Source organism: Oryctolagus cuniculus, chromosome 1 (assembly GCF_964237555.1).
Source record: "Oryctolagus cuniculus chromosome 1, mOryCun1.1, whole genome shotgun sequence".
In the NCBI taxonomy this organism is placed as follows: Eukaryota; Metazoa; Chordata; class Mammalia; order Lagomorpha; family Leporidae; genus Oryctolagus; species Oryctolagus cuniculus.
In genome coordinates, this window is record NC_091432.1 from 148,475,361 (window position 1) to 148,487,667 (window position 12,307).

General features: G+C 40.5%; 1 protein-coding gene across 5 annotated transcripts in view; it reads right to left on the reverse strand.

The window, feature by feature from the left end:
- Positions 1-12,307, reverse strand: part of LOC100355171 (uncharacterized) — a 191,559-nt gene that overhangs the window by 126,841 nt on the left and 52,411 nt on the right. For 3 of the 5 annotated variants that reach the window (XM_070050415.1, XM_070050420.1, XM_070050413.1), the window contains exon 2: positions 2,313-2,450. In XM_070050415.1, coding sequence (XP_069906516.1) covers positions 2,313-2,450 — 138 coding nt within the window. Of the gene's footprint in view, positions 1-2,312; positions 2,451-3,743; positions 3,856-12,307 lie in introns of all 5 variants that reach the window. The other 2 variants (XR_011379419.1, XR_011379418.1) reach the window with 1 other exon arrangement.

A 12,307-nucleotide genomic window follows, 5' to 3' on the forward strand; every position in this document is an offset into this window, starting at 1 on the left:
TGGGAGACCAGGAAAAGCACCTGGCTCCTGCCATCGATCAACGTGGTGTGCCGGCCGCAGTGCGCCGGCCGCGGCAGCCATTGGAGGGTGAACCAACGGCAAAGGAAGACCTTTCTCTCTGTCTCTCTCTCTCACTGTCCACTCTGCCTGTCCAAAAAAAAAAAAAAAGTGATGGTAAAATCTAATACATGAAAAAAAACAATCCACAAAAGGTTAAAGTCATGCTTTCTTCAACAATTGAGGATTTTCCTAAAGTGAACGTAATTTAAACAGAACCACAGTTGGTCTTAGATTTTAAATGAGCAATATTTTAAATCTAGTTTGCAATGACTGTAAATTGAATGCTTCCTGGCCTCACAGTCCACTTTTAATCATCTCGGGATGTGAGAAGCAATTAGAAGTCGTTAATATTTAACGTATGACTGGAACAATATTTTTCTTCTTAAAAATTTGGAAAAGTATTACTTCTGACTTTACTACACAAGCAAAAATGAAGTAGACAACTGAAGATAAAGTTTATTTTTATTTGAAAGACACATGCAATACAGGAATTTTGATAATCTTTTAAGAGTATTCAGATAATTAGTCCAGCTTTAAGATTCATGCAGATAAAGGTTAAAAGTTTAAAAACCGAATTTCTTAGGCAAGATTTTGCAACTGTTAATTGTTATACTGTATTAAAACTAGAGGTTTAGAACATATACTAAAAACAATTATAATTAAAATAATTTATTATGTCTATACAATGATTTATTATAGATCTTACCATTTCCTTTGAAATATAAAAATTTGGGAGTGTAGTACTTTGGTGCAGCAAGTTAAACTGTCACTTGGGACATCTGCATCCTATATTACAGTGACTGGTTCAATTCTTGGATACTCCACTTCCAGTCCGGCTTCCTGTTAATGTACCTGGGAGGGAGACAGCAGATGGGCTACTGTCACCCAGGTGGAAGATCTAGATGGAGTTCCTAGCTCCTGGCTTTGGCATAGTCCAGGCCCAGTCACTGCAGCCACTTGGGAGTGGGCCAGTGGACGGAAGAAACCTCTTTATTTCTCTCTCTCTCTCTCTGTCTCTCTCTTTCTTTCTCCCTCAGTCAAGTAAATCAATCTTAAAAAAAAAAAATGACAACACTCTGCTTGCTTGAGTTGTAAGGTCAAGAGTGGCTGTTTCCAGTGTTCCCAGAGCTTCCTCGAATGGTCCGCCAAGCATCTTGGGTCTCTTCTAAGCACAGCATTGAATTCACATAACAGTCATTCATAGGAGGCCCTCTGGTTAATAAACATTATACACAAGTTTTCCTCGGTCTGCCCAATGTTTAACTAATTTTTTTAGTTGACTGCCAATTATGAGGTGGACTTGTATCTTCCAGTTCAGCCCAGCCTGGACCACTCCCTGCTGTCTGACACCAGTGGTTTTTCTGCACATGCATCCTACCTGCCAGAGCCCTTTGTGATCTAAGGTATCCTTTGCAACTTACACTGCATGGTTAATATTTTCTGGTGAACACTGCCTCCCAACTGACTTCCTCTTTTAAAACTCAGATGTTTACTTCTAAGAAAGATAATGCAACTATGCCAAAACAGTTTTGAATATTTGAAAATCCTCTCTAACTAGAGATTCAGAGAACTGGGATCACACAGGGGAATCAATCATGAGACAGGTTTCTGAAAGGAGGAGTAGGTAAAGAAGATAATTAATTTACTTCCCAAAGTTTACCTGAGGGCTCACCAGGTATGAAGCAAAAACATACAGGACAAGCTCATTGCTACAGAAAATGTTGCTTCCCTGTGTGGGAGACCTGGAAGAAACTCCTGGCTCCAGGCTTCGGATGGCCACCTGGGGAGTGAGCCAGTGAATGGAAGACCTCTCTCTCTTTCTCTGCCTCTGCCTTTCTGTAACTCTGCTTTTCAAATAAATAAGTCTTTAAAAAAAGAAAAGAAAAGAAAATGGTGCTTCAGAGCCTCAAGGAGACATCAAAACAGCAGAGAAACCAGAGGCCACTCACAGAACAAATCTGGAAAAATTGAGAATCAAAATAAAAAACCTGACAGTAATAGATGATAGTCCATTGAATAACTTTAAAATCCCTGAGGATTTAAATAAACATTATTCATACTCAAATAAACAAGTGGGTAGAGAAGGGAAAATTCTCCTTGTAGTAAAATGTCAACTAATACATCTTGAAGTAATGATGGGGTTCAAACATTGTCAGTGGATGCTAGCGTGATCAGAAAAAAATATTAGAAACAAGACAGTCTCTTGAAATACTTCCCTATAATTATATAATTTATAAAGAGAAAAATTTTACCTTTAGTGGATAAAGCACCTTAACCAAGTAATCAAAGTTAACATCACAAACACCGGAACACATGGATATCACGCGATTCCTTTTATGGTGCACTGACAAGGACACAGCTTCTAATGGAATCCTTGACAATAACATCTCCTGTGAATGTAGACATGAGGAAACATCAGCCAAACCCAGAATTAAGGCCGTCTTAAAAAAAAAATCCAGACGGCATGTGCTGCGGCCTAACAGGTTAAGCCACCACTTGAGACACTCGCATCCCAGAATGTTGCTTTGAGTACTGGCTACTCTGTTTCCAATCCAGGCTCCTGCTAACATCATTGGAGGCAGAAGATGGCTGTTACTTCATCCTCTGACACCCAGGCCTCGGGGAAACCTGAATGGAGTTCTGGCTTCTGGTTTCTGCCTGGCCCAGTCTTGGCTGTTGGGGTCAACTGGGGAGCAAACCGGTAACGGAAGATCTCTCTCCCAAACCCTCCCCTCTCTCTCTGCCTTTCAAGTAGATAAAAATAAAATAAACATAAAAAAGAATGGGGTGGGGGGGTGGCCGGAGCTGTGGCTCAGGAGTTTGAGCTGTCCCATGCAGCACCACCCTCCCAAGTGGGCATTGGTTCCAGTCCTGGCTGTTCCACTTCCGATGCAGCTCCTTGCTGATGGGCCTGTAAAAGCAGCTGAAGATGGAGCAAGTCCCTGGGACCCTGAAACCCAAATGGAAGACCTGGAAGAAGCTCCTGGCTCCTGGCTTCAGACTGGCCCAGCTCTGGCTGTTGTGGCCATTTGGAGGAGTGAACCAGTAGATAGAAGATTCTCTCTCTCTCTCTCTCTCTCTCTCTCTCTTGCTCTCTCTCTCTCTATAACTCTGACTTCCAAATAAATAAATCTTAAAAAAAAAAAAGAAAATGTATACCAATGACATGAAAGTGTCAAATTAAGAAAACAAAGAAAAGCTAAGAAACTTTCCACTTTATAAGACACAAGGAAACATGACAAAACACCACAATGCCTGATCCTAGATTAGACCTTGGACTGGGGGAAGAACCAGCTTATAACAAATTATAGGACATTATTGGACCAAGTGAAAAAATATAGTAAAAATAAATTTGAATTTTGGCTGTGGATACTTTAGATACAGAGAAACAGTAAATGGGATAAGATATAAACAATAAATGTGAAGGGGATATGGCAGTTCCCTGCATAGTCCTGAAAATTTTCCTTGATATGAAAGGGAATAATTGTCTCCGATCCATCACACTGGATGGATACAAACCCAGTCCTGTTTCCTTTTTGGTCTTTTAATTTAAAGTCAATATTTTAATAATCTCTTTGATTCTCCAGCTGGTTGCTCTCAGCCGGCAAATGGACCACTACCAACTCGTAATTAAAGGAGAATAACAAATAGTTAGGCTATAGATTACACAGGTGCTGACTTACAAATACAAACGTTGTAGCAGAAGATTAAGCTCCCAGGGGACTAGAGGTTCGCGTCTTTGCTTATTGCCATCATATTTCATTAATGGTCAGAGTAACGCTGAGATCAATATTCCTGCAGTCATGGGAATGAGAAAAAATGATCAGCACGGAAACAAGATACAGAGATAGTCTCAAATATTGCTCCCTACATAATTATGAAACCAGTCATTTTCATGAATTTCAAAATTTAACAGATTTTTTTAGCTATTACAAATTCAAGAGACAGCCCCGCTTAAAGGTTTTGAAAGGAACTGTTCCCTTCTATAGGACAACATACAAAAGAGGGAGAGGGACAGAGGAACACAGGGCGAGAAGCAGGGCATATGCTTATCTTATTATCTTCTTAGGTCCTCAGGAACAAATATTTTCCTTAAAGGCCTATTTTTTCATCTTTGTGGTAATAAAATTGAAAGGAGAGACTTTGAGATACAGCAAACAGCATAACTCACAAGAAGCTTAATCACGAGTCAGGCTCAGAGAGAATACACAAAATAGTCTTTAGTAAGACCCATGCCTAAAAACTTGATGCAGATTCCTGGGCCCCAGCAAGGAAATCAAATTTAGAAGGAATATGTTTGGAACTATGGAATCTGCATTTATTTTTTAAACATTTTTACTTATTTAATGTATTTGGGGGCTGCACAGGCGGTGGGGAGAGCTAGATACATATCATCCACTGGGTCACTCCTCACATGCCTAGGAACTCAACTTGAAGTCTCCCATGTGGGTGGTAAGGACACAATAACTTGAGCCATCATCTGATGACTCCCAGCATATGAATTAACAGGAAGCAGGAATCAAGAGTGGAACCAGGACTCAAAACTAGGCACTCTTATATGGGATGTGGGTGTCCCAATGAGCATCTTAATGGTTGAGCAAACACCTGTCCAAGAATCTGTAAGTGTTGCATGAATGACACTTTTATAAATATTAATGGAGGCAATTGTTACAGTGTATATGGAATAATAAATAATACTGTATTATAGTCTCAAATGGGCTTATAATAAATTAAACAGGGTAGATAAAATAATATAGAGAGTATGGGACCTCAGTTCCACCTCCTGTAAAGATCCTCTTTTTTTTTTTTTTTTGACAGGCAGAGTGGACAGTGAGAGAGAGACAGAGAGAAAGTTCTTCCTTTGCCGTTGGTTCACCCTCCAATGGCCGCCGCGGCCAGCGCACCGCGCTGATGCGATGGCAGGAGCCAGGAGCCAGGTGCTTTTCCTGGTCTCCCATGGGGTGCAGGGCCCAAGCACCTGGGCCATCCTCCACTGCACTCCCTGGCCACAGCAGAGAGCTGGCCTGGAAGAGGGGCAACCGGGACAGAATCCGGCGCCCCGACCGGGACTAGAACCCGGTGTGCCAGCGCTGCAAGGCGGAGGATTAGCCTAGTGAGCCGCGGTGCCGGCCCAAAGATCCTCTTTTAAAGATTTCTACTTTTCCTATTTCTAGTTGTAAACAGCATTCCCAACAAAAAAAATCTTTTATTAAATATTGCTCTTTTACAATATGTTCATGTTTTAGATAATGAATATTTGAGTAGTATAATTGGCCTATTAAGAAAGTCCCATTGGTCTTCATGTCTATTTTTCTGCCAGTACCAGGCTGTTTTGATTATAACTGTCCTGTAGAATGTCTTGAAATCTGGTATTGTGATGCCTCCAGCCTTGTTATGGTTGTGTAAGAATGCTTTAGCAATTCAAGGTCTCTTGTGTTTCCATATGAATTTTAGCATCATTTTTTAAATGTCATTAGTATTTTGATTGGGATCAAACTGAATCTGTAAACTGCTTTCAAAAGTATGGACATTTTGATAATATTGATTCTTCCAATCCATGAACATGGAAGATTTTATCATTTTTAATGTTTTCTTCTATTTCTTTCTTTAATGTTTTGTAAATGTCATCATAGAGTTCATTGACATCTTTGGTTAAATTTATTGCATGGTATTTAATTCTTTTAAAGCTATTGTGAATGGTATTGATCTTCAAAATTCTTTCTCAGCCATGGCATTCACTGTGGATACATTCACTGTGTGTTGATTTTATATCCTGCCACTTTTACCAAACTCTTCTATGAGTTCCAACAGTCTCTTAGTGGAGTCTTTTGGATTCCCCTATATTTAGAATCATGTCATCTGTAAATAGGGATAGTTTGACTTCCTCATTTCAAACTTGTATCCCATTTGACTTATTTTTCTTGCCTGATGGCTCTGGCTAAAACTTTCAGGACTATATTGAATAGCAATGATGAGAGTAGGAATCCTGGTCTGGTTCCAGACATTAGGGGAGGAATGCTTTCAACTTTTCTCCATTCAATAAGATGCTGGACATGGGTTTGTCATAAATTGCCTTGATTGTGTTGAAGAATGTTCCTTTTACACCCAATTTGCTTAAGGTTTTCATCATGAAAGAATGTTGTATTTTATCAAATGCTTTCTCTGCATCTACTGAGATAATCATATGGTTTCTGTTCTTTAGTTTGTTAATGTGATGTATCACATTGATTGATTTTTTTGACGGGCAGAGTTAGACAGAGACAGAGAGACAGAGAGAAAGGTCTTCCTTTTCCATTGGTTCACCCCCAAAATGGCCACTACGGCCAGCGTGCTGCAGCCGACATGCTGCGCCAATCCAAAGCCAGGAGCCAGGTGCTTCCTCCTGGTCTCCCATGCAGGTGCAGGGCCCAAGGACCTGGGCCATCCTCCACTGTACTCCTGGGCCACAGCAGAGAGCTTGACTAGAAGAGGAGCAACTGGGACAGAATCCGGCGCCCCAACTGGGACTAGAACCCGGGGTGCTGGTGGAGGATTAGCCAAATGAGCTGTGGCGCTGGCCCACATTGATTGATTTGAGATTGTTGAACCATCCCTACATACCAGGGATAAATTCCACTTGGTCTGGGGTGAATAATCTTTCTGATGTGTTGTTGGATTTGATTAGCTAATATTTTGTTGAAGATTTTTGTGTCTGTGTTCATCAGGGATATTGGTCTATAGTTCTCTTTCTCTGTTGTATCTTTTTCTGGCTTAGAATTAAGGTAACACAGGCTTCACAGAAGGAGTTTGAGACGACTCCCTCCTTTTCAATTGTTTTGAATAGTTTGAGAAGAATTGGAATTGGTTCTTTAAATATCAGGTAGAATTTAGCAGTGAAGCCATCCAGTCCTAGGATTTTCTTTTTTGGGAGGGCTTTACTACTGATTCAATCTCCATCTTGATTATTGGTCTGTTTGTGTTTTCTATGTCTTCATGACTCAATTTTGGTAGACTGTATCTAATTTTTATTTTCATTTTGTTTTATTTTTTTTCTAATTTTAGTTATCTCATTCCTCCTATTAATTTGGGGTTTGGTTTGTTGTTGTTTTTCTAGGTCCTCGGGATGCACTGATGGCTCATTTAGTTGACACTTTTCCAGTTTCTTAATGTAGGTATCAACTGCTATAAACTTTCCTCTTAACACTGCTTTTGCTGTGCCATTAAGTTTTGATATGAGGTACAGTTGTCTTCAATAACTTCCAGAATTTTTTTTTTATACAGGCAGAGTGGACAGTGAGAGAGAGAGACAGAGAGAAAGGTCTTCCTTTGCCGTTGGTTCACCCTCCAATGGCCGCCATGGCCGGCGCGCTGCGGCTGGCGCACCGCGCTGAACCGAAGCCAGGAGCCAGGTGATTCTCCTGGTCTCCCATGGGGTGCAGGGCCCAAGCACTTGGGCCATCCTCCACTGCACTCCCTGGCCACAGCAGAGAGCTGGCCTGGAAGAGGGGCAACCGGGACAGAATCCGGCGCCCCGACCGGGACTAGAACCCGGTGTGCCGGTGCCGTAAGGCGGAGGATTAGCCTATTGAGCCGTGGCGCCGGCCCCAGAAATTTTTTTATTTCTCTTCTGATTGCTGCTATGACCTACTACTCATGCAGGAGGATGTTGTTCAGTCTCCATGTATTTGCATATGAGCTAGGGATTATTGAGTTGTTGATTTCCAGCTTCATTCCATTGTGGTCAGAGAAGATGCATTGTATGATTTGGATTTTTTTAAATTTGCTGAGATTTGCTTCATGGCCTAGCATACGGCCTATTCTAGAGAAAGTTCCAGGTACTGACGAGAAAAATGTGTATGCTGCAACTGTGGTGTGAAAAGTTCTGCAGATATCAGTTAGGTCCATTTGGTCCATAGTTTTGATTAGCTCTGTTGTTTCTTTCTTGATTTTCTGTATAGTTGATTTGTCCATTGATGAAAGCGGGGTGTTGAAATTCCACATTACTATTATGTTGGAGTCTATGTCTCCCTTTAGATCCATTAACATTTCTTTTAACAGAAACTCCAGAAATCAATCCATGCATCTAAACCAACTTATTTTTGACAAATAAGCTAAAATAAATCCCTGGAACAAGGACAGCCTCTTCAACAAACAGTGCAGGGAACACTGGATCTCCACATGCAGGAGTATGAAGCAAGACCCTTCTCTTACACCTTATACAAAAATCCACTCAAAATGGATCAAAGACCTAAATCTACAACCTGATGCCATCAAACTACTAGAGAACATTGGATAAACTGCAAGACATTGGTATAGGCAAAGACTTCTTGGAAAAAAAAACAAAAGCACAGGCAATCATAGCCAAAATTGACAAATGGGATTTCATCAAGCTGAAAAGCTTCTGCATAGCAAAGAAACACTCAGCAAGGTGAAGAGGCAGCTGACAGAATGGGAGAAAATATCTGCAAACCAATTAACCAATAAAGGGTTAACATCCAGAATCTATAAAGAGCTGAAGAAATTCAACAACAACAACAAACAATCTAGTTAAAAAATGGGCAAAGAATTTGAACAGGCATTTTTCAAGAGAGGAAATTAAAATGGCCAACAAACACTTGAAAAAATGCTCAGGATTACCAGCCATCAGAGAAATGAAAATCAAAATCACAATGAGATTTCACCTCTCCCTAGTTAGAATCACTATCATACAGAAATCAACAAACAACGCATGATGGTGAGGACGTGGGGAAAAGGTACCGTAATCTACTGTTTGTGGGAATGTAAACTGGCACAGACACTGTGGAAGACAGTATGGAGATACATCAGCAATCTGATCCAGCCATCCCACTCCTGGGAATTTACTCAAATCAAAAGAAATCAACATATGAACAAGTTATCTGAACCCCGATGTTCATGGCAGCTCAATTCACAATAGCTAAGATATGAAATCAACACAGATATTCATGAACTGAAGACTGGATAAAGAAAGTATGGTATATATACACTATGGAATGCTACTCAGCTGTTAAAAAAATGAAATCCTGTCTTTTGCAATAGGATGGATGCAAATGGAAACCATTATACTCAATGAAATAATCCAGTCCCAAAATAGTAGATATCGCATGTTTCCCCTGATCAGGGGTATATAATAGATTACCTAAAATGTAATGTATTGGAGTGAAATAAACATTTTGAGATCCGATGATTGCTTATTGCCCTTGTCTCTTCTGTTTAGGAACAGTGTTTTCCTTCATACTATTTACTACACTTTTACTTAGTGTACTGTTAACCTTACTGTCACTAAGTAAACAAAGTAGATCTCTATGAAAAGTAAGAGGAGGAATGGGAGAGGGAGGAGGAAGTAAGAGTTTGAGCATGCATGGGAGGGAAAGAAGTATCTCTATGTTCCTAAATCTGTATATGTGAAATACATGAAACTTGTATAACTTAAATAAAATTTTAAAAATAAATAAATCTAGCTTCACTAAAAAGAAAAACAAAGGAAGAAAGTCCGTATTCTGGGTAAAATATAACTTCTGCCATGAGTAATCAAGAATTGCATGCTTTCAAAGCTAGCCAGTTGGTACTGGAGCTGTGGTGCAGTGGGTTAAAGCCCTGGCCCGAAGTGCCGGCATCCCATATAGGCACCGGTTCTAGTCCCGGCTGCTCCACTTCCTATCCAGCTCTCTGCTAAGGCCTGGGATAGCACTAGAAGATGGCCCAAGTCCTCGGGCCCCTGTACCCATGTGGGAGACCCAGAAGAAGCTCCTGGCTCCTGGCTTCGGATTGGCACAGCTCCAGCCGTTGCGGCCAATTGGGGAGTGAACCAGCGGATGGAAGACATCTCTCTCACTCTCTCTCTCTCTCTCTCTCTGCCTCTCCTTTCTCTGTGTAACTCTGACTTTCAAATAAATAAAAATAAATATTAAAAAAAAAAAAAAGCTAGCCAGCAGGATGAACGGCAACTCTTTATCTGTGTAGCTACGCTGCCTGCCCCTTAACCACACAGGGGCTTGGAATTACACACCCCTCGATGCTAAGACCTTGGATACGAGGACTTTGGCTATTGAATCCTTTGCTCTCACAACAGAATAACTTTCATCATTTCATCAACTTTGCCAAAAGTTGGCTCCAAATGTTACAGTATTAAAGTTTCTGTACCTCACTCATAGAGTTACAGTGGGATTTTACTTGAACTTGCTATTGCTTCTGAACCATGCTGTTACTTAAATGTTATTTAAATTTGAATCTACAAGTAATTCAAGTGACTTTTATGTTGTTATTTTAATTTTTGGAGTTATAGTTTTAAAAAAGCTTTTATCTTTATGACATGATCACCTAAGATTTCCTTCAGTCTCAAGAATATATCTTTTGGAACAGAGTTAGATGTAATAAAACATCATAAAAAGGCCACATAGAGGGGCCAGTGCTGTGGCTTACTTGGCTAATCCTCCGCCTGCGGCACTGGCATCCATGTGGGCGCCAGTTCTAGTCCAGGTTGCTCTTTTTCCAGTCCAGCTCTCTGCTGTGGCCCGGGAGAGCAGTGGAGGATGGCCCAAGTGCTTGGGCTCCTGCACCTGCAAGGGAGATTGGGAGGAAGCACCTGGCTTCTGGCTACGGGTTGGCGCAGCGCGCCAGCCGTGGCAGCCATCTGGGGGGTGAATCAACAGAAGGAAGACCTTTTTCTCTGTCTCTCTCTCTCTGTCTATAACTCTACCTGTCAAATAATAATAAAAAGGCCACACGGCCATGTGCTATGCTATTAATTTTAGAACATGTACTCTGTGAAATATTAATGATAATTCCAGGGCCCACCATTGTGGTGGTGCAGGTTAAGCCTCTGCCTGTGATGCCAACATCCCATATGGGTGCCAGTTTGTGTCCCAGCTGCTCCACTTCCGATCCAGCTCCCTGCTAACATAAGATGGCCCATGTACTTGAGTCCTTGCACCCATGTGGGAGATCTGGAGGAAGCTCCTGACTCCTGGCTTTGGCCTGGCCCAGCCAAGGCCATTGTGGCCACTGGGGAGTGAGCCATCAAATGGAAAATCTCTCTCTCTCTCTCTCTCTCTCTCTCTCTCTCTCTCTGTCTCTTCCCTTCCCTCTGTAACTCTTTCAAGTAAATAAATAAAAAGGTAATTCTATGAAGATCTGGAACAGTATTAAAGCAGATATGATTGTAAGTTTGCAAATAAAAGCTTATAACTGGTATGAATAATGAAATGGAAAAAATGCCATAGCTGCAAGATTATCAGCACCATGTTGTGCCACTAAACCACAGGTACTGTCCACACCTGTGCTCTGAGATTATATCCCCACCTCTGTACAGGTATACCCATGAAAAACTGCTCATGAATTATGCATGCATTGAATATATGAGATGTTTGGGAAATCATTCCTCTTTCCAAATACTGGGTTATCTAATGACCTCCAGGTACAAAATACAAGCATTTAGCTCATTTATGTTATCTTCTTCTTTCTCTGAATTCCTTCCAGTGTTAGGTAGTTACATCATTATTTTTAAGTTTTATTGTGGTTACCCTTGTAGTATGGTACACCTCAATTTTCATTCCAAAAACTCAACTTAGTATCTTCACTTTAAATTATAGAAGTTGCAGGTTTCAGTGATACTCTTCACAATTCCTTAATTTTCCACGTTTCATTTCTTCTCAGCTACACTTTTATATTATTAAGAGTAAGGTTTCCTTTCTTCCCCCCACCCCCCAGTACAACCAGGATTTTCTCTATTTTGTCCTTAGGTTGACTTAAAAGATTGGTCAAAGGGCACAAAATTTCAATTACAACATAAATAAGTTTTTGGGATACAGTGTACAGCATTATGAATAAAGCTAAAAACAAACAAACAGAAGAAAACTCACTAGAATATTTATATTATTAAGACTACATCAATGTTGTGCAGTGCTGAGCTATGGGGCATGTTAGGAATGCAATTTCCTTTTTACGAGGGCAGTGTCATATCCTTTATTCAAAGGAAAATGTTTTAACGTCATGTACTAGTTTTTTTCTTATACTCCATAAATCACTGGAAATTGTAAAACATTTTTATTATTCTTCAAAATTGGGCCACAACATTTTCAATTAGTTTTTTTTTTTTTCTGAAATCTTTAACTGTCTATCTTTCGTATTGACTGTATTTCTTACATCCAAACATTTTTTGGTTATTGTCTTCTTCATAATAATATGGACTGCAAAGAATCCCCACTCTCTGCAGAGTCCTCTCTGGAGCTCTTCTTCCTTCCTGCCCTCC